Source organism: Oncorhynchus kisutch, linkage group LG6, assembly GCF_002021735.2.
Source record: "Oncorhynchus kisutch isolate 150728-3 linkage group LG6, Okis_V2, whole genome shotgun sequence".
In the NCBI taxonomy this organism is placed as follows: Eukaryota; Metazoa; Chordata; class Actinopteri; order Salmoniformes; family Salmonidae; genus Oncorhynchus; species Oncorhynchus kisutch.
Window position 1 is genome coordinate 67,892,925 of NC_034179.2, and position 25,606 is coordinate 67,918,530.

The 25,606-nt window shown below is 42.2% G+C and overlaps 1 protein-coding gene across 1 annotated transcript in view; it reads left to right on the forward strand.

Annotated features, from left to right (window-relative positions):
- The window catches only part of LOC109898361 (syntaxin-1B), a 61,537-nt gene that overhangs the window by 14,218 nt on the left and 21,713 nt on the right, over positions 1-25,606 (forward strand). Inside the window, exons 2-4 of the mRNA XM_031827242.1 lie at positions 16,319-16,393; positions 18,786-18,885; positions 24,546-24,620. Coding sequence (XP_031683102.1) covers positions 16,319-16,393; positions 18,786-18,885; positions 24,546-24,620 — 250 coding nt within the window. The remainder of the gene's footprint in view (positions 1-16,318; positions 16,394-18,785; positions 18,886-24,545; positions 24,621-25,606) is intronic.

Here is a 25,606-nt window from a genome sequence, read left to right on the forward strand (position 1 = left end):
AGGTAGTTGTTGTGGGGCTATAGCAATAAAAATACAATAACAGCAACTGTAAGTGCTGTTATTGTGAAGTGGAAACATTTAGGAGCAACAACGGCTCAGCCGTGAAGTGGTAGACCACACAAGCTCACAGAACGGGACCGCCGAGTACTGAAGCGCGTAACGCATAAACATCATCTGTCCTTGTTTGCAACACTACCGAATTCCAAACTGTTCGTCAGGAGCTTCACGAAATGGGTTTCCATGGCCGAGCAGCCACACACAAGCCTAAGATCACCATGCGCAATGCCAAGCGTCAGCGGGAGTGGAGTAAAATTTGCCGCCATTTGACTCTGGGGCAGTGGAAACATGTTCTCTGGAGTAATGAATCACGCTTCACCATCTGGCTATCTGACGGACGAATCTGGGTTTGGCGGATGCCAGGTGAACTCTACCTGCCCCAACGCATAGTGCCAAATGTAAAGTTTGGTGGAGGTGGAATAATGGTCTATGGCTGTTATTCATGGTTCAGGCTAGGCCCCTTAGTTCCAGTGAAGGCAAATCTTAACACTACAGCGTATAACGACATTCTAGATGATTCTGTGGTAACAGTTAGGGGAAGGCCCTTTCCTGTTTCAGCATGACAATGCCCTCATGCACAAAGCGAGGTCCATACAGAAATGGTTTGTTGAGATCAGTGTGGAAGAACTTGACTGGCTTGCACAGAGCCCTGACCTCAACCCCATCTAACACCTTTGGGATGAGTTGGAACACTGACTGCGAGCCAGGCTTAGTCACTCAACATCAGTGCCCAACCTCACTAATGCTCTTGTGGCTGAATGGAAGCAAGTCCCTGCAGCAATGTTCCAACATCTAGTGGAAAGCCGTCCCATAAGAGTGGGGACCATCTCCATTATAATGCTAGGATAGGGAGCAGCCCCCTATCCACATCGACGGGACAGTAGTGGAGAAGGTGGAAAGTTAAGTCCCTCGGCGTACACATCACGGACAAACTGAAATGGTCCAACCAGACATCAGACATTGTGGTGAAGAACGCGCAAATCTATCAGGAAAGTCTAAATGGAATCCTTGGGATGTCCTAAATCTGACGTCACCCCATTGACATATACATTTTAAACGGTTACGGTAAGGGTTAAGGTTAAGGTTAGGTTAGAGGTAAGGGTAGGGGTTAAGGTTAGGGTTTAGGGTAGGGATGTCCCAAGGATACTTGATATCACTAACCCTAATCTAGCCACAGCACATAACATGGTTAATAGCTAATGACATTAATTAGATTGTGTAAAATAATGTGTATTAAGATGAAAACGTTATTGCGTTTAAATTGTGAAAGAGGATGTTAACGTGCAATGTGCTACAGAGTATGTTTTTTTATTTCCACCAGTAGCTAGTGAAGTTAACTATCTAGTGCGTACAGATTGCTAGATAGTAAGCTATCTAAGCCATCGGAGGGTCAACGAAATGTTGCAGTTGCAACATCAACTGATTAGCTGGCTAGATACCTGCCTAACTAGCCATTGTTACTGTAGCCTGCACATCTTCCATTTTATCGCACCTGTCACAAATCCTGGTGTGCTCCAGCAACCTTGATGTTGTAAAATTCTATGTGCTTCCGTTTTATTAGAACAATCTTGTGTTTTGGCAAGTTGTTGGTATTATGTTTCTTTTTTTTATTTCTATATATAACAAAAATGTATAATCCTAAATACATCTGTGCTCCCATTTGCCATAGTTTCTTGGAGGTCCTTTGAATGGTAACGCTTGGTGATTGTCAATTTATCCTGTGGAGCAGCCACATGCATAACTGTTTTACAACACCTCGAATGAAGCTCACTTTACTTAAGGTGTCTGTGAACACTCTATAACGGCATACGACACGGTTATGACGCCCATCATTCCATTCAATGTAACAATGTGACACAGAGGTTAGTAAATGACATAACACCCTGTAATATCATCTGGTATGTAGACTCTTATGAAGTATGTAATAACATATGACAGAAGTGGTTATGCAGTTGTTATTAACAGTTGACATTAGAGCATATGACAACAGGATGAAGTATAATCTCGGTAGACACTAGTTCCTAGGCTACGTGATGCAAGATCATTTAAAACACGCAATCACAGATTTGTTAAATCCTCCCATCATTCACCGTTTTATATATTGATTACATGGCTCATTGAATTCTGGGAATTGGTCATGTACAATGCCCCAAAAACGTCCTGGCAGCCTCACGAACCTGTTTCCATTTCTCAGCTGTGATTCCCTGAGGGAGACCACAGACTTGGTTAAATGGTGATGAAGTGAATTAAAGTAAGTCTAAATGTATTTTGGGGGCTTTGCGTGCAGTTCAGAGAAGGTCTAAATTGAGTTTGAACTTAGCACCGTGCCACATGTTTCCAAAAACACCTCTGGCAATATTTCTACTCCTCTTATCATACTTGTTGATAACACACAAACGTCTGATAAAAACTGATAGTGATAGTCATTAAGGTTTTATAAATTAATTTAAAGGGGAATTAGAAGATTGTCATTTTGTGTTAGGGTTTTAGAGATATGGCTCAGCCGACACTCAACCTTTCGATTAGCCCTTTTTCATTAGTTACTTTAACCCCTAACCCGTTCCACAAAGTAAATAATAAACTGGGTGGTTCGAGCCCTGAATGCTGATTGGCTGACAGCCGTGGTATATCAGACCGTATATAAAACATTTATTTTTACTGCTCTAATTACGTTGGTAACCAGTTTATACTAGCAATAAGGCACCTTTGGGGTTTGTGGTACACTACATGACCAAAAGTATGTGGACACATGCTCGTCGAACATTTCATTCCAAAATAATGGGCATTAAACAGAGTTGGTCCCCACATTGCTGCTACATTAGCCTCCACTCTTCTGGGAAGGCTTTCCACTAGATGTTTGAACATTGCAGCAGGGACTTGATTCCATTCAGTCACAAGAGCATTAGTGAGGTTGGTTACTGATGTTGGGCGATTAGGCCTGGCTTGCAGTCGGCATTCCAATTCATCCCAAAGGTGTTTGATGGGGTTGAGGTCAGGACTCTATGCAGGCCAGTCAAGTTATTCCACACCGATCTCAACAAAAACCATTTCTGTATGGACCTTGCTTTGTGCACGGTGGCATTTTCATGGTGTAACAGGAAAGCGGCTTCCCAAACTGTTTCCACAGCGTAAAGATTTCCCTTCACTGGAACTAAGGGGCCTGACCAGAACCACTATGCCTAGGGGCAGGTAGCGTTCTCCTGGAATCCGCCAATCCCAGATTTGTCGGTCAGACAGCCAGATGGTGAAGCTTGATATACCACTCCAGCCAGCGCTTTGCATTGCGCATGGTGATTCTTAGGCTTGTGTGCGGCTGCTCGGCCACAGAAATTTGATGAACTGACTTGTTGAAAGTCACGGAGCTCTTCAGTAAGGCCATTCTACTGTCAATGTTTGTATATGGAGAATGCATGGCTGTGTGCAAGATTTTATACACTGGTGTGGCTGAAATAGCCCAATCCCCTAATTTGATGGGTTGTCCACATACTTTTGTATATATAGTATGTATTGCCAATATACCATGGCTAAGGGGTATACCCAGGCACTCCACATTGCGTCGTGCATAAGAACAGCCCTTAGCCATGATATATTGGCCATATACCACACCCCCTCGAGCCTTATTGCTTAAATATAAGATGAATACTTTACCATTTGTCACTAGTTATATTTCAGGGTTCTGGGGGGATGCGCAGTACAGTGGATCTTACAGTGCAAAATACTCTGGGAAGAGTGGTTGATATGACTGTGCATTAGTATTGATGGATTAGTGATGTGCGTCCCGATTCTCCACACTCCTCCCAAAGTGTGCACTTCCTGTCATGGACTTAAAAGCATTGGAGTGGTGTAAACGTAGACTGGCGGGAGTTTCTGGTGTGTGTGAAGTGCACACTTTGGGAGAAGGGTGGAGAATGGGGACAGAACCTGTGTCCCTCTACTGGAGCCTCCCTCTCTCTCTCTGTGAGCCTGTGGGTGCTGCCTGTAGCCCAGGTTTGGCAGCCAGTGCAGCTCGCTCATCACATCCTGACCTTGTTTGTTACTTCACTTAAGACACTCCCCTGAGTTTTCGCTGAGTCAGTCTGGAAGCCACAGCATCTATTTCTATCTAAACATCCCCTCCTCCATCCTCCATCCTTCCCCCCTCCATTATGAGCCATAAAAAAAGACAGCTCGCTTCCATTTTCTCCCTTGGCCCCCTCAAAGCATCAGAATGACGGTTGATAAAGGAACATGGACAATCCATGCTTTTTATAGCCCTGGAAGTGGAAAAGCGAACATGGATTGACAAAAGATGGACATGAAGTGGATGAGGGTTGACGTGTGTATACATCAGGGCTCTTTATTTCATCTCTCTCCTCTCCATGCCCTCTACTTCTCCTGCCACCACTCAACCCCCCAAGTCTAACCCTAACCCCTGTGTACTGCATTGGGACATTAGTTAATGTTGTTACCAGGCCCAAAAGACATGGGCAGTAACGGCGGACAGGGGGCGTCTCTCTCTCTCTCTACAATGGCTTCTTCCTCTCCCAGTACAGATGGACTAAGGGTTGGGCAAGGTGCTCATGGCATTTGTATTCACCCCGACACCTGAGGTCACCCAGGCTTATGTAATTCTCCCTGACAGGGAGTTGTGTGTCGTGGATGCAGAAGGATGGCGTTGGGGGTGGGAGGACGTATGAAATGGGCGACCCCTGGTAGGGTCACAACGGATGTTTGATCCCCTGTGCTGGGAGCAATGAGATTTTTTTGTAGGTAACAGATGCTGTTTAACCTGCATCATGTGTGTTAGCTAGCTACAGACTCTCTCCTCTCTTCCCCTCCCCCCTTTTCCAATTTCTCTCCCTCCCTCTTTCTATCTCCCTCTCCTTCTCTCTCCCTGGATCTCTCCCTCCCTCTTCCTCCCATCCCCCACTCTCTCTCTCTCTCTCTCTCTCTCTCTCTCTCTCTCCTCTGTCCCCTCCCCCACAGCCGCTCTCTCTTTTCTCTTGACCCTTTCTCTCGATCTCTCTCTCACATTCTGCCTCACTCTATATTTCTCATCCCATCTCCTCTGCTCCTCATCCTCCTCATCCACACTCACCATAGCTCCATCTTTGCCGCAGGGCTTTAGCTGTCAAAGTGCAGTCAGTCAAATTAATCCAATTAATATGCACATAAACACACTCATATACACATATGTGTACATATTTGCACAAATAGGTTTATAAGCTGTATGACCAAACATCTGCACATACATGGGCCCTATCAATCCATCCATCCTCCCAGCAGCCCGTTTGTTATAGCATCAGCAGCAGGGATCGCAGCAGTATGCATCCTTCCTCTGTGGTTGAACTGATACACTCACTGCCTGTTTGGTAGCTGTCCGGATGCTACTCACATTATTCCTGGTGGATCCTATGCTGTCCGCAGGCTACCAGGCGATCACGGATGATGGTTGCTGCAATATCTCCCATAAAAGTCTCAGTTGTTGTTTTTTGAGCTGCTAAATATGATTTACTCAACATGATCGTTTTGCGAGCCTTCAGTTTCAAATGGTTTTCAAGAACGTTGCAAGAATATAATTCTGCATTTCAAATGTGCTTGGGCTGTTTTCTAGGGTGTGTGTTTTTAGGAGATAATCAATACTTGTGTGTTTATGCATTCTCAGAGATCCAGACTGGAGTTTTGTGAATAACACTTCAGACAAATACACATCCACATAAATACACACGTACAATGCTACACATACACACGTACATACACATCAAAGGTACACACACAGTGCCTTGCGAAAGTATTCGGCCCCCTTGAACTTTGCGACCTTTTGCCACATTTCAGGATTCAAACATAAAGATATAAAACTGTATTTTTTTGTGAAGAATCAACAACAAGTGGGACACAATCATGAAGTGGAACGACATTTATTGGATATTTCAAACTTTTTTAACAAATCAAAAACTGAAAAATTGGGCGTGCAAAATTATTCAGCCCCTTTACTTTCAGTGCAGCAAACTCTCTCCAGAAGTTCAGTGAGGATCTCTGAATGATCCAATGTTGACCTAAATGACTAATGATGATAAATACAATCCACCTGTGTGTAATCAAGTCTCCGTATAAATGCACCTTCACTGTGATAGTCTCAGAGGTCCGTTAAAAGTGCAGAGAGCATCATGAAGAACAAGGAACACACCAGGCAGGTCCGAGATACTGTTGTGAAGAAGTTTAAAGCCGGATTTGGATACAAAAAGATTTCCCAAGCTTTAAACATCCCAAGGAGCACTGTGCAAGCGATAATATTGAAATGGAAGGAGTATCAGACCACTGCAAATCTACCAAGACCTGGCCGTCCCTCTAAACTTTCAGCTCATACAAGGAGAAGACTGATCAGAGATGCAGCCAAGAGGCCCATGATCACTCTGTCACTCTGGATGAACTGCAGAGATCTACAGCTGAGGTGGGAGACTCTGTCCATAGGACAACAATCAGTCGTATATTGCACAAATCTGGCCTTTATGGAAGAGTGGCAAGAAGAAAGCCATTTCTTAAAGATATCCATAAAAAGTGTTGTTTAAAGTTTGCCACAAGCCACCTGGGAGACACACCAAACATGTGGAAGAAGGTGCTCTGGTCAGATGAAACCAAAATGGAACTTTTTGGCAACAATGCAAAACGTTATGTTTGGCGTAAAAGCAACACAGCTCATCACCCTGAACACACCATCCCCACTGTCAAACATGGTGGTGGCAGCATCATGGTTTGGGCCTGCTTTTCTTCAGCAGGGACAGGGAAGATGGTTAAATTGATGGGAAGATGGATGGAGCCAAATACAGGACCATTCTGGAAGAAAACCTGATGGAGTCTGCAAAAGACCTGAGACTGGGACGGAGATTTGTCTTCCAACAAGACAATGATCCAAAACATAAAGCAAAATCTACAATGGAATGGTTCAAAAATAAACATATCCAGGTGTTAGAATGGCCAAGTCAAAGTCCAGACCTGAATCCAATCGAGAATCTGTGGAAAGAACTGAAAACTGCTGTTCATAAATGCTCTCCATCCAACCTCACTGAGCTCGAGCTGTTTTGCAAGGAGGAATGGGAAAAAATGTCAGTCTCTCGATGTGCAAAACTGATAGAGACATACCCCAAGCGACTTACAGCTGTAATCGCAGCAAAAGGTGGCGCTACAAAGTATTAACTTAAGGGGGCTGAAAAATTTGGCACGCCCAATTTTTCAGTTTTTGATTTGTTAAAAAAGTTTGAAATATCCAATAAATGTCGTTCCACTTCATGATTGTGTCCCACTTGTTGTTGATTCTTCACAAAAAAATACAGTTTTATATCTTTATGTTTGAAGCCTGAAATGTGGCAAAAGGTCGCAAAGTTCAAGGGGGCCGAATACTTTCGCAAGGCACTGTATACACACATACATAATACTCACATTCTATGCATCCATACTCTCTTCCCCCATCCATCCACTCATCCACTCATCCACCCACTCATCCATCCACATATCCATCCATATATCCATCCTCTCATCCATCCACTCATCCATCCATCCACTCATCCATCCACTCATCCATCCACTCACAAAAGCAAAGCAGAGAGTGATATTGCATGTTATATTATATGTAGACATTTTTACTGCAGGGCCAAAATGTCATAGCTTCGTGTGATCCCATGGACAACGGCATTGTAACTTCTCTTCTCCTCCACCAATAAAACAATATCCGTAGAGGGAAGCTCCCCTGCCACTAGATCCAAAACAGCTGGTTAGGCTGTCAACGGCTTGATGAATAAGCGATAAATTCAATATTTGCCTATGTAATGGCGAGTGAGATGGTGTACATTTTTCAGCGTTTACATTCGACCAAAATGTGTAGTGGTGTTCTAATCGGGGATCATTTATTACACAAGACGTATTGGAGGTAATTAATTGTACTGTTTAAAATGTTTTAGTATACATTTTAGATGATTTGCCTTTATGTATCACTCCATAAGGGTAACATTGCCTGTAGTACAACATACTGTACAGTGCATAGTCGTTTCTCTGGTGTGAGGGATAGGCCTATTGAAGGATTACTACATCTCCATTGAAGGCTAGCTTTTTCTTTTCTACACGACATCCAGTGATACAACATTCATATTCATTCTTCCTGCCTCGCATTGTATCTCCATGAATATAATGAATGAACTACTTGAAAAGGCGTGTTACAGTCTGCGATACAGATAACCCCCACGGCTAGCTTTGTGGTCGCTAAAAGTTTCATTGTGTCACGAGTCGCTGGTATGCATCTGGACGCGGCTGGCTATTTAAAGGGGGTGAGGGGGACACAGACAGGGCTTCCTCATGTGGGTTACCCAGTTGAAATGCGATTGTGTACGTCGTTGGATCACACGCAGAGTACACACACTTTTAACTAGGGCGACTTTATAGATCCATAAACAGTTTAGAACCGTGTACTGTTCTATATTCTATAGCCAGACTAACTGAGACTCACATGGCAGGTGTATTAGGCCTGCCCTACATTTTTTATTTATTTATTTATTTTACCTTTATTTAACCAGGTAGGCAAGTTGAGAACAAGTTCTCATTTACAATTGCGACCTGGCCAAGATAAAGCAAAGCAGTTCGACAGATACAACGACACAGAGTTACACATGGAGTAAAACAAACATACAGTCAATAATACAGTAGAAACAAGTCTATATACAATGTGAGCAAATGAGGTGAGAAGGGAGGTAAAGGCAAAAAAGGCCATGATGGCAAAGTAAATACAATATAGCAAGTAAAACACTGGAATGGTAGTTTTGCAATGGAAGAATGTGCAAAGTAGAAATAAAAATAATAGGGTGCAAAGGAGCAAAATAAATAAATTAATTCAAATTAAATACAGTTGGGAAAGAGGTAGTTGCTCATTGCTCAGAGCGACAGCATTTCTATGTGGTGCCCTCAAGAGGCCTGCTATGTACTGCTCTGAACACTATGAGGTTGCATTCACACCTAGCAATGAATGTGTTTTTGAATGTTCTGGTAAATCTGAAGGGAGGGCAGTGGTGGAAGTACTGTGCATCCATTACATTGCTATCAAATCCTTTCTGCTGCCTGTTGTAACTCAGAATAATGTGTACAGTGAAGATGAGGTTGTCTGGGGTTAGCTTCAGCTAAAGGGTCTACATTAGTTATAGGCCCTACTTAACATTAGATTAAATATGATTTGGTTCAAGCCCTGATTAGCCAGTCTAGGCATTTAGCCTGTCCAGTGTAACCTGAATCCTAGCGTGATGGTTTGTTTAGTCCAGCTGTTACAACAATCCATTGCCACAAGCAAGTGAGCGGTACACTTCTGTGGATCGTTCTGGAACCCCATCTGATTCCACCAACCATGTCTAACCGTATTCAACCATATCTTACCTCACAGCATCTTTTGATGTCTATTCTCTGCTAAATAATTAGCATTTAATTTCCTCAAAAACCCTTCAAACAAACCAGTGTCTATGTTGTACCATTGTTGTCCATGTGAATTTTAATACTAGATTGATCAATCTAGTACCAGCTGTAACACAATCTAAAGATATGAATTCTTTATATAGATCCTGTTGCTGATGTTACTGCAGCAAAACCTCTCTCAAACCTTATCTCTGCAGCCCAGACATGTTATGCACTATTGTAGTCACATTCCGTCAGTTGAATTCCATCTTAACTCCATTCCATTAAACATAGTCTGAGCAGATTTACCTGCTCATATATGCAACTATTCATACCATACCTACCTACGTGCTCTCTCTCCTCACGAATATCTGTTGTCGTGGAATGTTTTGCCCCTTGGCCACTTATCATGAGTATGCGCATACCTCTCATATGGAAGATATGAGCTGTGAACTAGCTTATCTGCCCATTGGCAAGCAAGGGCTAGAGAGGCTGCCATTCCCCCCGTCGGGTGAAACCGGATGCAGGTGGAGTGCTGGGAGAGCCTGGGAGGAGTAAAGGAAGAAAACAGCCAAATATAGCTACATTGAGTAGACAACACACACACAAACGTGGAAATGTAAAAATACTGACCAGTTCGAGATGAGATAGCTGTAGCCTAGCCGACATAGCTGCAGCTTGTGATGAGGATCCCCTCAGAAGCATCTGGCAACAGAGCTAGCGACGAGTTAGCATTAGCCCTGCTGCTCGTTTCACTACACATTTGAATACACATTTCACTACACATTTGAATACACATTTCACTACACATTTGAATACACATTTCACTACACATTTTAATACACATTTCACTACACATTTTAATACACATTTCACTACACATTTTAATACACATTTCACTACACCTTTTAATACACATTTCACTACACCTTTTAATACACATTTTAATACACAAGTTGGGGGCTTCCTGTCTTACTTTAGGTCGGCGCCAAGAGTATTGATTGCAGATTATATCTACCTTGTAGTGACACCAGTGGGTGAATGAGGTACATATGCTACTCACATCGTAACATAATACTTCTGCATAACATTTGCCATATTTAATTAATAATTGTTACGGGGTCAAAGAGAGGTGCTGCCTGACCTCGAGTCATGGAGGGCTGCTGGTTTTCCTTCTTGCTTTTTTAAATCAGTGGCAGATTTAGACCTCTGTTACTAGGTGTGTGGACTCTCCGGGAAATCAGTGACATTAACTGATCAATTAGGGGCAAGGGCGAAATGGAAAACCTGCAGCACTGCTGTCCTAGAGGACTGTTCTACACCCCTGGGTGAAAAGCATGATTGGTATCCTTCTCTTTTCTTGGCTAAACACATAGTTCCAATCCAGCATGTATGGTCACACACATACGCAAACAATGCACAGTGTTGTAGGGTGATCGCTAGCAAACAAATGAAGCTATTCAAGCACAGCTATTTATGGCTGTATTGATTTAGCAGGGGTCTGTGTTAGTGTGTAGGTAAGATGCTAATGTGATAAGAGATGGTGAAAAGACTCCAAGTTGTAATACAACACTGACATTGTGGAATATGAGAAGATATTGCCTCTCTGAAGAGGTCAGGTATCTTGGACATTCTGAATATCTTTGTTGTTACCTGACTCCTTTACAATCAAAGCTACTTGTCATATAATCATATAAACAAGTCCGGAAATATATATTTCTCACTTAATCTCTGTCACATATCAGGATTAAGGTGCCTTTATCCATTTATGTGTGTTTGCCTTTTCAAATAAAGCCATCATGCTTTTGTGTGATGCTGCAAGTGTGTTAGCGTTTGCATATTTGTGTGGCTTACCATATACATATTTGTGTGGCTTACCATATACATATTTGTGTGGCTTACCATATACATATTTGTGTGGCTTACCATATACATATTTGTGTGGCTTACCATATACATATTTGTGTGGCTTACCATATACATATTTGTGTGGCTTACCATATACATATTTGTGTGGCTTACCATATAGTGCATTCGGAAACTATTCAGACCCCTTCCTTTTTTCCACGTTTTGTTTTGTTACAGCCTTATTCTAAATTTGACTAAATAAACATTTTCCTCGTCAATCTACACACAATAACCCATAGTGACAAAGTAAAAACAGGTTTTTAGAAATTGTGGTCGCTAAAATAAAAAAACAGAAATACCTTATTTACATAAGTATTCAGACCCTTTGCTATGAGACTCGGAATTGAGCTCTTGTGCATCCTGTTTCCATTGATCATGCTTGAGATGTTCTACAACTTGATTAGAGTCCACCTGTGGTAAATTCAATTGAGTGGACATGATTTGGTAAGGCACACACCTGTCTATATAAGGTCTTACAGTTGACAGTACATGTCAGAGCAAAAACCAAGCCATGAGGTTGAAGAAATTGTCCGTACAGCTCTGAGACAGGATTGTGTCGAGGCACAGATCTGGGGAAGGGTACCAAAACATTTATGCAGCATTGAAGGACCCCAAGAACACAGTGGTCTCATTCTAAAATTGAAGAAGTTCGGAACCACCAAGACTCTTTCTAGAGCTGACCAAACAGAGAAATCGGGGGAGAAGAGCCTTGGTCAGGGAGGTGACCAAGTACCCAATGGTCACTCTGACAGAGCTCTAGAGTTGCTCTGTGGAGATGGGAGAACCTTCCAGAAGGACAACCATCTCTGCAGCACTCCACCAATCAAGTTTTTCTAGTAGAGTGGCCAGAAGGAAGCCACTCCTAAGTAAAAGGAACATGTCAGCCCACTTGGTGTTTGCCAAAAGGCACCTAAAGGACTCTCAGACCATGAGAAACAAGATTATTTAGTCTGATGAAACCAAGACGATTGAACTCTTTGACCTGAATGCCAAGCGTTACGTATGGAGGAAACCTGGCACCATCCATACGGGGTGAAGCCTGGTGGTGGCAGCATCATGCTGTGGGGATGTTTTTCGGCGGCAAGGACTGGGAGACTAGTCAGGATCGAGGGAAAGATGAATGGAGCAAAGTACAGAGAGATCCTTGATGATAACCTGCTCCAGACCACACAGGACCTCAGACTGGGGCAAAGGTTCACCTTCCAACAGGACAACGATCCTAAGCACACAGCCAAGACAATGCAGGAGTGGCTTCGTGACGAGACTCCGAATGTCCTTGAGGGGCCCAGCCAGAGCCCGGATTTGAACCCAGCTCTAAAGAGACCTGAAAATGCCTTTGAAGCCCATCCAACCTGTCAGAGCATGAGAGGATCTGCAGAGAAGAATGGGAGAAACTCCCCAAATACAGGTGTGCCAAGCTTGTAGTGTCATACCCAAGAAGACTCGAAGCTGTAATCGCTGCCAAAGGTGCTTCAATAAAGTAGTGAGTAAAGCGTCTGAATACTTATGTAAATGTGATGTTTCAGTTTTTTGCAAAAATGTGTAACATTTCAAGAAAACTGTTTTTTTTCTTTGACATTATGGGGTATTGTGTGTAGATTGATGAGTTTAAAAACATTCACCTTTTGTGCAATACGTAGGTGTAGGCTATATGCTTAGGATTTAACACACATTGATACCTCTTACAACATCATGATCTATATAAAATAAGCCCAGCTAAGATTGTGTGCATCTGTGCAGTGTAACAGTCAGGCAGCCATGAAGATGGTGGGCTGGGCAATATGCAGCAGAAGCTGCTCCATCATTCCATGAATAATACATAGAAAATGGACAGAATATTTCAGCTCTGGGAAGGAGGAAATCTGAGCAGTTGATCGTGAACAAACCATTGGGGGATCCCTGAAAGAAATGGTCGAGTTTTTGGTAGTTTCAACATGGATTATAATGTTAAATCTGCATCAGCTATCTTAATTGGAAATGATCTAGGAATAGGCCACTATCTCTTATCAAATGAATTATTTAATTGCAACACTGCAGTTATATCGCAAGCATAGTATATTACTATGTCTGCTATATGGTTTTTACTTGCTACTTTACAAGTATAAAAACATCTACCGCATTATCCAGATTGGTGGTATCTGTAGTCCTATTATAATCAATACTTTGATTGACTGTATGTTGAAACCATACCCTTTCACAATGAAAGCTTGGAGGACGACACAATGCACGTATGACCACAGCCACGACTGCACACAATCAGTCATGTTCATATCTAACTCCAACATGCTCCAGTCCAAGGCCTTCTGAATGAAACGGACCAGACGGATGAACCACAGTTCCAGATCTGTAGCCTTTGATAAAAACCAAGGGGAACCTAAACTGATTCAGGCGAGTCTGTCAGAAGCGCGGTTCTCTGTGGAAGCCTGACGGTTGTTTATTCTGATTGAACATTCTATATGTCTTTCTCTTCGATGATCATATGGAGATGTGAAACCAATTACTCATTAACCCAAATTTGAGTAACATCTCATTCAATCAAATAACCGCAGCAATTTTTTTCTGCATCGCAATGGCCATTTAAATTGAGACGGTACTAAAAGCTTCAGAAAATAATTGCGAGAAATTGATACGAATATGGTAGGTCATTGATATTGCCTGTGTGAATGTTAGCACAAATGTGAGTCACCGCTCATTAGCCTGAAAGCTACTGTGAAACTCAACACATTACAGTCTCTATTATGTGCTTAAATGGAGCAAAAAATGTACAAAAGGTCCATTTGTCATTGAATGTTTTTCAGAAAAGTATTTAAATGACAAAAAATCTATACAATGGGGTGAGAGAAAAAACAAAACAAAAAGTGGCTAAATGGCGCTGTGTCCTCCAATAACTGCAGCGTGTATCAATATCAAAGCTCCGTGCACTGAAGTTATATTAATCTTTTGTCACACACTCCATATACACTAGCATCACATTACATTGGACAGTGAGTGATCCAACCAGGAACCGTCTCTCATCATACCATACAAGGCAGAGTGGGGGACTCTCATCCGAGGGCACAGAGGGCAGGAACATGAACTGCACATCCTCGATGCGGAGCTAGCTAGTTAGAAGTGGGCACTGGAGGGAAATGTTTTAAATCCTAACCAAGGCAAAGCCAGCCCCAACCGCTGGAGACATAGTTAACTGTCCGTTAGTTAAAAACCTAGCAACTTGACTAGGCCTCCCAACGCATCCAGCCTCTTCCTTGGAGCTATTTTCCCCTCCCGTATGCCCTTATGAAAAAACATTGTCTCCCTGACACACTTGTCTGCTGCTGTATCTTTTGGCATGAGATGCGATTTAGATGACTTAACTCTCCTGTATTCTTCTGGCCAAAAGGCAAACAGGAAGCAATGAAGAGTGAAGGGAATATGTTGACTAGAGTGTGCCCAAGTAGATGGCTGCCATTTTGTACATTTCTCTGTTTGCCAACAGTTATAGATAGGTGTCCAGCTGTGTTTATGACTAAGCTGTTCAGCAATGACTGTTCTTGTAGTGTGGACTTAGTAGACAACATTGTAGAGGTCTTGTCGATTTGTTGTTTTTCTCCAGGTGAAATGGATTTGTCAACCTCTCTCCCCCTCACAATGTGATTCAACATGACTGCCATTAGGTCACAAAACACTCTAGGGGCTCGATTTAATCTGTATTGTTGAGGTTTAGCGTTACAGCGCGATTGAAATGTAAAGGTAATTTCAGATTGAGACGACATATGTAGCATTTTCTGTGAATGCAGTCCTAGCTAACGCGGGAACATTGCCTTTAAATGTCTATCGTGCTATAGTGCAGCTCTTCAGCGCTACGGATTAAATAGAGCCCTAGATCTAACTGTTGTTTGTCTGTTAATTGAACATGAATACTATGCCCTTCTCTGACGCAAATAGGAAAAATACCCATCAAGCTATTGCCTAAACAGTTCATCAATTTGACCATACAGCATACACATGGGGTGATCTATCCCTATCTATTGCCTGGTGTCACCTTTTTCGTTGGGTGTATAATTTGTAGTGCCCATAATACTGTATCAGCAACAGAATGAGCTGTGTGCTGCCCTATGGCAGACGGCCCACGCTCCACTTTGCCAACACTGCACACCTCAGGCCCTCTCCATGGGCCTCTGGCAATTCATCAACGCTTAGCGCGACAAGAAGCCGAGGACACATCTTTATTATTTTAGCGCAAATGTAAGGTGTTCCATCAATTCTCCTGCCATTTTCAACAGCTTCGTATACAGCTTCTTCTCTTTCTCACTGTCTCTTAGTCCTTGACCCCTTTGAGGTCGGTTCACACAGCTCGCATCACTCTAAGTCGAAGAGGATTTATGTAAGGGTTTGTGTTATTTAAATATATATCATTTATAATTTAACCTTTATTTAACTAAGAAAGTCAGTTAAGAACAAATTCTTATTTACAATGACGGCCTACCCCGGCCAAACCCCGATGACGCCCTATGGGACTCCCAATCACGGCCGGATGTGATACAGCCTGGATTCGAACCAGGTACTTAGACCGCTGCACAACTCTGGAGCCCCTGAGAGTCACTCCCTTCATATCATGAACTGTTTGAAGTGACAGCGCTAATATAATACATATTTCAAAGCCTTTTTTTGTGGCTTTATCTAAAATGGTTGCCATGCATGTCACCAAGCAGTATGGATACAAGGGTTTTCCTTTTTATTCTCTACCCCTTACCCCCTTCCATCCTTACTCCTTACCCTTCCATTCTTACTCCTTACCCTTCCATCCTTACTCATTACCCTTCCAACAGTTAGGAGAGATCTATAGCCAAGTGTGGTACTGTGTTATCTGCGGTTTGCACAGGTCACAAATACGCAATCAGCAATAAATAGCAATATGCCAGTGCAGTGCATGGGGGACTGATTTTGTGTTTCACCTCTTCTGTTTCAGGCTAAGGACAGCGATGATGATGAAGAAGTTGTCCAGGTTGACCGGGATCACTTCATGGATGAGTTCTTCGAACAGGTCAGTGCAACAAAACAACTGTAATACATGCCATTGAATGGTATAAGAAATATCCTAATGACCATTATTACAAACTTAACCTGGTAGTTCCTGTATCCACACATCTACGGGTCATGTTTAATAAAAGGGGGCAAAGGGCTAATTAAGGTCTATGCATAGTGTCATAATTGCTGATTAACTGGTAGTAAATGCCTTATAAGTGCCATGTATCTCAAGTTAAGGTGTTACTGTTTAATGTGTTCCCCATTTAATAGTGTTTCCAAGTGCAGTACATATTAACGCCATATCATTAAGGGTGAAATCAGGCCACATAATGTAACAACAAGAAAAGAAAATAGGCCTACTGGCTACATTATCCCCAGGTCATGTTCACTTCAGCTTCATCTTTCGAAATTGAAAGTGATTAAGAATCATTTCTTTCAACATTCATCCTATGCAACCAGGAACATGCTTTGAGAGGAAAAGGAGGAGGGGCAGGATATGCAAGTAGAGCAACATTATGCTTGGTGTGTTCAAACACAAGAAATGAGAATGACTTGAATACTAATTGATGATCCAATGGCGGGGGAAAGCTAATTAAAGACCAAGGTGTGGAGGATGTAACAGCTTTTATTTCCCTCCCCCTGGGTTTCATGTGATTTATTTAGGCTAATATGCCAAAATTGGGTGACCTTACTCTTCTTCCTACCATAATAAGACTGCAGTGAATCAATCAACTCTATCAGTGGTATATTTTATATGTTGGAGATGCTGCCAGAACTCTTTATCGCTGAGTGTTAAGTCTTAACGAAGACATTAACACCCTGGATGTCTGACAATATGGCTACAGAGTGCCCCAGCATTTATGGGAGTACAGACAATCTGTGGCTTAAAATGTCCAGTAGTTGATTTTGTTTTGTGCAAGACGCCCAGAACGCGGCCTCCATTTTTTTATACAGAGGAATTGTTTTCTCTCTTTGAAAAGGCTGTTAAAGCAAAAACCTTGGAACAGATACACAGTTATCTGCAATACAGCACCAGGAATCGCAAACCAAATCCACAACTCTGGTCCTTGTCTTTTGATCAGCATCTTATCAAGCCTGGAAGACCAGGTAAGCAGACTCTCTGGCCCATCAAGAAGCAGTAGACACTGTTAGTGGGGCCCTGAGGGGCTAGCTGGGATTGAGGACACCTGCCTTTGAAGAGCTCTGCTGCTGCTGCAGGCAGGGTGCAGTTATTGAGCCTGGCTTAGCTGTGCTCCTCACTATCTTATGAGCCGTGGCTCAACTCCTCCGTCCTAGCGGAGACGAATCTGTCTGCTTTACAACGCTCTCCTCTAAAACTATTAAGTGAACACTATAGGGGAAGGGGAATTGGCTCAATCTGGGCTAAACAATGATTCACTATAAAGAATGAGTTGATTCGGTATGCCTTAGCTTCGTTGAGGAAGTAGCTCACAAGCCATTGTAATTGAACTCTCTGTCCCCTAGAAAGAAAAATAGGAAGAGCTTGTAATAATTGAGTAGAGAAGGAATAGGAATGCAGAGCACATATATGCTCATATCCATACAGTCAATGCAAAAGTATCCGCATATCCACAAACAGTGCCAAAACACGTCTGTATTGGGAATTGGATTACATAACACATTCTGATGGAGAAGTGGAATGAATGCAGAATGTGTGGTTAGGCTGCTGAGGCTGACTTTGCACAGGCTTTCAGGCGATAGTCAGAAGTTCTTGTAAATGTATTATCTGCAGGCGCCTCTGCACATTCTGTGGGGTTGGAGGAGTTTGAACACCCACCTTTAAAACAGCGGCCATCTTGTATCATACAAATGTTAGATAGAGATATTGGTCCACAACGAGTGACAATATATAGCTAATACTGTAATAAGGTATTAACAATCAAATCAAATGTTACTTGTCACATGCACGTGTTTAGCAGATGTTATTGCGGGTGTATGTATGTAAACAGGTCTCGCTGTGATGTCTCAGTGTGAAAACCATTTATAACATGCAGTTCTCCCAACGATGGCTAAGAATCAAGCCTCCAAACCCTAAGGCAGCAGAGATGATAATTATCAGTCAGTAATTGACTTATGTTGTCTTATGGAGATTCCCCTGCTCTCCCACCCATCAGAAAGTGCTTCCATTGGGTCGTCATGTCAGTCGATGATTGAGTATGTGAGGTAGTCCTGTCCATGATGAGGTTCAGAGGCTCTCAGCTCTCCCATGCTGTACACACATGCTCTCCGTGGGTGGCTGCGGTTGGTCGATTCCATAGAAATATAATTAACTAGAACGGAAAAGCTCCTTCGACCACGGACATTTGACAGTACACTCATTTAAAGGGTACAGGAATTAAGCCCTCGTGTATGTTGCCTCTGCCCCCTCCTTCTCTCTCCCTGTGCAGGTGGAAGAGATCCGAGTCTGTATAGATAAGCTGTCAGAAGATGTGGAGCAGGTCAAGAAGCAGCATAGCGCCATCCTGGCAGCGCCCAACCCTGACGAAAGTAAGTCTCGCCACATCCATGAGCCCGAATGGATACTTTTAAGATGGGGGCCAATTCCATACCAGTTCCATACTACTTTCCCTCAGTCCTTATGGACTCCACCTTGCAGCACTGACAGGACTGGATAGGTAGAAGTGATATGCCAGAAAATTCAATATCGCTTTCCAGTTTACTATCTGTATCAAATCCTTTCAGGTCTGTGTGAGGGGGAGTCAGGAAGGGCCTGAGGATAGCGGAGACAGATTGGTTTAAGTGTGTGTGTGACCCTGGCGATATACCTGTGGGAGGCACTCCACCCACGCACCCAGTGAATGTGACCCCACCCACGCATCTCTTACTGAGTCACACCCGGCCCACGCACACACACCCGGCCAACACACACGACTCAACAAATTCATTTGCAAGGGTGGGACTCCACCCACTGGTTGACGAGGGTTCACCACCACACTCATTGAATACTCAAGGAAAAGTTTTTTTGTATTTTGTGTTTATTGTGACAATATTATCACTATTATAACATATTTTAAACTTACGGTCAATGAAGACAGCACTTAAATTTGCCCTAATATGAAATGAAGTTGTTTTTAGGCAGGCTTTCAAAAAAAGAAGAGCACTAAGGTATTACCTTGCATAGCACTTATAAGTGTACAATAAAACAGACATGAAGATGTGTATAAATATTTAAATAATATTGTATTTTCTCCAATAATTTGATTGATATCCAATCTTGTTAACCTTCAACCACTGCTTTTAGGCCCTGATGACTGTCTGGCATTTTGTTAAAACCTCAATAGGGCCCAAAATATGCCACAATCAATCAGTCAAAAAACGTACAGTGGAAGATGTTTCAGAAAATGGCCCCTTCATTGTTGCCGTGCTGCTGTAGGGCCGTGCGGTTGTTAGGAGATGAGTGTAGTATGTTCTTCCGAGTTCACAGTGACCCAGGCTGCTAGTGACTCAACTGGAGTGAATGAATGTTTCATTGCTAATATTAGGCCTTGTCAGACAACCTCTAGTCTGTGTTAACCCAGAGTCTCAGGGCAGGCAGTGGCACAATACCTCCTGTACCCTCATCACGGAATCCTTCAGATGTCACTTCCTTTTCTCACACGTTCACATCCCTTTTATTGCCCAATCACTTTCATTGTGGCTCTTCAATGTGTTTTTGCACACCATTATTTTTTCCTTCTGCCTTATGATTTCAATATTTGATTAGAATTTCTACACATGCATGTTTTATCTTATGTGATGTTGTTGGACTGTTTCTGTCTTTTTCTGTCTGTCTTATGTCCTCCCTTTCCCTTCCTTTTTTTTCTTGTCATGCATGCTTCATGAAGGACTTGCTCCAGTGGACTAGTTGTCGGAGTTCAGTTTTTGTGAGTGAGCTAGCTGTTTACTAGTTATCTACCCAGGTGGTTTAACTAGTAAGTACGTGGTTGCTGTGCTATGTGTGTTGTGTGTGTTTGTCGGATTTCTTTATTTGATAAACGTGGGGAATCTGGCCATTTGGAACATTTCTTTGTAACTAAAGTGTCTGAGTAGGAAGATCTTTGCTTACGTATACAGTTGAAGTCAGATGTTTACGTACAGCAAATACATTTAAACTCAGTTTTTCACCATTTCTGACATTAAATCCTAGTAAAAATGCCCTGTCTTAGGTCAGTTAGGATCGCCACTTTATTTTATGAATGTGAAATGTCAGAATAACTTTAAAGAGAATGATTTTATTTCAGCTTTTATTTCTTTGATCACATTCCCTGTGGGTCAAGAAGTTTACACTCAATTAGTATTTGGTAGCATTGCCTTTAAAAAAAAATTCAACTTGGGTCAAACGTTTCAGGTAGACTTCCACAAGCTTCCCACAATAAGTTGGGTGAATTTTGGCCCAGTCCTCCTGACAGAGTTGGTGTAACTGAATCAGGTTTGTAGGCCTCCTAGCTCGCACACGCTTTTTCAGGTCTGCCCACATATTTTCTATAGGATTAAGGTAAGTGCTTTGTGATGGCCACTCCAATAACTTGACTTTGTTGTCCTTAAGCCATTTTGCAACAACTTTGAAAGTATGCTTGGGGTCATTGTCCATTTGGAAGACCCATTTGCAACCAAGCTTTAACTTCCTGCCTGATGACTTGAGATGTTGCTTCAATATATCCACATAATTTTCCTGCCTCATGATGCCATCTATTTTGTGAAGTGCACCAGTCCCTCCTGCACCAAAGCACCCCCACAACATGATGCTGCCACCCCCGTGCTTCACAGTTGGGATGGTGTTCTTCGGGCTTGCAAGCATCCCCCTTTTTCCTCCAAACATAACGATGGTCATTATCGCCAAACAGTTCTATTTTTGTTTCATCAGACCAGAGGACATTTCTCCAAAAAGTACGATCTTTGTCCCCATGTGCAAACCGTAGTCTGGCTTTTTAATCGCGGTTTTAGAGCAGTGGCTTCTTCCTTGCTGAGTGGCCTTTCAGGTTATGTCGATATAGGACTCGTTTTACTGTGGATATAGATTTTTTTTTTTACCCGTTTCCTCCAGCATCTTCACAAGGTCCTTTGCTGTTGTTCTGGGATTGATTTGTACTTTTCACACCAAAGTACTTTCATCTCTAGGAGACAGAACGCATCTCCTTCCTGAGCGGTATGACGGCTGCGTGGTCCCATGGTGTTTATACTTGCATACTATTGTTTGTAAAGATAAACGTGGTACCTTCAGGCGTTTGGAAATTGCTCCCAAGGATGAACCTGACTTGTGGAGGTCTACAAAGTTTTTCTGAGGTCTTGGCTGATTTCTTTTGATTTTCGCATGAAGCAATGAGGCACTGAGTTTGAATACATCCACAGGTACACCTCCAATAGACTCAAATTATGTCAATTAGCCTATTAGAAGCTTGATTTTGTGGAGTTTCCCAAGCTGCACAGTCAACTTATTGTATGTCAACTTCTAACCCACTGGAATTGTGATACAGTGAATTATAAATGAAATAATCTGCCTGTTAACAATTGTTGGAAAAATTCCTTGTGTCATGCACAAAGTAGTTAGATTCTAATATCTTTAGATTGGCTGTAATTATTGATAATATGAAATATTCCAACTCAGACAGTAAGTATGTTGTCCCTACAGAATTGCATATTTCTGTTTCTGTTATGTTTTTTTATTATATTCATGTGTTCTAGCTTAATATTACATGTATGTCCTCAAAATGAACCAAAAGCTTAAATTTGTCCAATCCCTATGTCAAGCCATTCCAAATAATGTTTGGCAGTCAGTGGACGATACAAAATGCATTCCAGTGTACTCCCTTGAATAATGCATGCTGGGAAGTGTAGTTGCTTACTGAAGAAATCCGTGGAGAGAAACCATCTTCATTTATCATCAGTTAGAAACCCAACGCTGTAGCCTGTAGTTATTCAGAATGCACTGTGGACTTGGCAACGGGGACATGTTTAAATCTCATGCCTCTCTCCAATCATGGCCGAAGGGCATCTCCATAATGTATAGTGAAATCCCGAGGAATCCCTCCATTTGAGTCGAGCACTGAATTCACTTATCACGTTACACAAGGACAGGGCGGACCTGTCAACGGAAGGCAATACACAGCAGCCAAAATATTTAGTAAGCTATTTAGTTGTAGTCTACATCCAGTTACACGTACACACATAAAATGCCTTATAGGTTAGGGTTCAGGGTTTTTTCTTTGAGGGCAAAAGCTAAATCTTTCAACTGAAATGGCTTTGTGTTGTAGCTAGCTCATGTGTTTTGAAATATAAATCACGGATGCTAGTCCCAGACAACAGTATTGACCCACAAGGAGGTGTCGTTGTGTGCAAATATGAGTTGCCAGTTCAGTAACATAGGACACTTTTTGCTTTTGGGACAATCGATAGACAGGTAAAGTGCAGAGGCATAGAGTAGCTACAGGACACATGTAATACACAAACATTTAGTTCAAAAACAGCACAGGATTCAAAACAAAACACAACCCAGCAAGCAATGCTTCCACTGTTTACCTACTGCATGAAGTACCAGACAGGCGCTTGTTAGCATCTGATTGGTTTGTTGATAGCACCTAAACATTGCCCAGTAATTACAGGCTAATTGGCACTAACTAACTCTAAATATACCCCAATCAAATATCACAAAACTACAATGGCTTTCCTTGCTGATACAGTACATTGAAAGGTAATTCTCCTATCTGTGTTTTCTGTATACAAATGACTGGTTATCTTAATTTTCCTGTAAATATCTCATTGATTTACTTGTGATGGACAGAACAGTCCCTACATTTCAATGCACATAATAATGCTAGAGAGCAGTGTTAGAATACTGTATGACTGTAGCAGCCTACTGTTGTCTATATGATGAATATCCTTTTCTACCACAAAAATGTGATTTTAAATTATATAATTTTCGCGTGTTGAATGATTCATTGTAATCATTTCCAATTTCCGACTAATTTCTGACTTTTTGGCTACACTTTTGGGTTCCATGAAGAGCCCTCTACATGGAAACAAAAAGGGTTCCTCAAAGGGTTCTCCTATGGGGACAGCCGAAGAACCCTTTTAGATTCTAGATAGCACCTTTTTTTCTAAGAGTGTACTTCCTGGCTTCACATAATTAGATATGTTGTTTATTTATGGTTCATGAGGTACGAGGCTACAAGGCCCATGTTTTAAGATTAACCAGAGGATTTAGGTGCTGCACTCTTGTGAAAACTCTTATCTTAGGTAAAGCGCAAACTATCTTATTGAGCCAACAGCCAAATTACAACACGAGAGAAACATGCCGGCAATTAACTCATTAGTTATGTATAATCATGGGTAGACGTTATACATTTATTGTAGATCAACAAATTATGCATATGAGTTTCTATTACCAGTTAATTATGTGTTAGGAGATAGTCTTCTTGTTGGTGGAGTGTTCTGGAAAACAGACTTTTGCACTAGACTAGACGAGAGTGTTGGGGTGTTTGCGGAGGTGGGGCGATAGAGAAGGGAGTGATTGAGGGAATTAAGGGTGCGAAGGAAGGAGAGGATGAGGTACTGTAGGAAGTGAAGTGTGTGGGTGGGAGGGAGGGAGGGAGGGAGGGAGGGAGGGAGGGAGGGAGGGAGGGAGGGAGGGAGGGAGGGAGGGAGGGAGGGAGGGAGGGAGGGAGGGAGGGAGGGAGGGAGGGAGGGAGGGAGGGAGGGAGGGAGATGAGGAAGAGAGGAGAGACAGAAAGGGCTGAGCTGGTTTCCAGTGACTGAATGAATGGCACTGCAGCGGTAATAAATCAGCCCAAACACTGCAGCTGAGTCCCACACACAGGCTTATTAACACACTGACTTTAAAACACTGTCACACACACTCATCCACTCCAACCTACACAATCCCATATTCTTAGTCAGGATAATAAAACTGATGAATAAACTGATTATACACATACAATATCTCTTCTCAATTCGCCCACTTGTATGTTTGCATACTGTTACATACATGAGAGTATTTGAAATATCACTCACATATGGTACATTCATTTACTGACAATCTAAGTTGTTTTACAAGTGGTACTGTAATTGACACAGGTTGTGAATTGCGATATCTGAATATCGTTGCCATAATGTTACGACATGGAACACAATGTTGAGCGTTGCATAATTCTGTCTCTCTTTCTGTATCTCAGAGACCAAGCAGGAGTTGGAGGACCTCACAGCTGACATCAAGAAGACAGCCAATAAAGTTCGCTCAAAATTAAAAGGTAAGTATAAAATGAAAATGGAAAATGTTGTGTGAAACATTGCATCTGAAAAACACCATGTCAACCAATACCGCACGGTGTTAAGTTGTCCACGCCTCAGCTAGATGTTGAACACAAGATTAGAACCTCTTGGCTATGAAGGAAATGATGTCAACCCGACCCTATATATTTTTTCCATTTTCAATCTGAACTAAAACACTTGCTCAGAGCCAGAACACTTGCTTCACTAGATTACCTGACTAGAACACTGATGGACAGATAAAGACATTTATGTAATGGCAACAGCCGATTTATATAGAGCAAATAAAAACACAAGACAGTGTTTAGTCTTTATCAGCCCCTTAAATCAGAGTGTGTTTGGCCTCAAGGGAGTCCCCATGATTTCAGGCCCAACATACTAAAACAAAATGGTTACGATGGACAAAAAGAAAGATATTTGTTACATCTAGTGGCCCCCTGCAATAACGTCAAATGAGCGTCTCAGGGACTTTTGTTAAGGACAAGAGTCAACTGGGGTCAGTGTATCATTTCCAACAATTGTATTTTTAATGAGGGGAGAATTATAGCTAAGAGCAAAGCTGAGACGGCTAAATGTTAACTGCATTGAGAGTTAACAGTTCAAGGACATTCCTGCATTAATGTGTGGCGGTCGAGCAGTGAATTCATCTATCTGGGAGTTCCAACCAACCATTCGCCCCAACACACATCCCATTCACGCTCGCACATGCACACTGAAAACTGCTTTCATGGTGCATATCGGTCTATAATTGCAATCCCCACAATGTCTTTCTGTTTTTGTCCTTCAACAAACATGGATCTGCTTTTCATGTTTTAGTTTTCCATATGTATCTCGAACGCACAGACAAATATTTGCAATATGTTGAGTGTACAGAACATTCTGCCGTCTTGCAAGTGTGTGTTTGTTTGAACCTTAGCCGCGACATCGTTTGTAAGTACAATAGCCTCTCTCATGTGGTAGATTTATA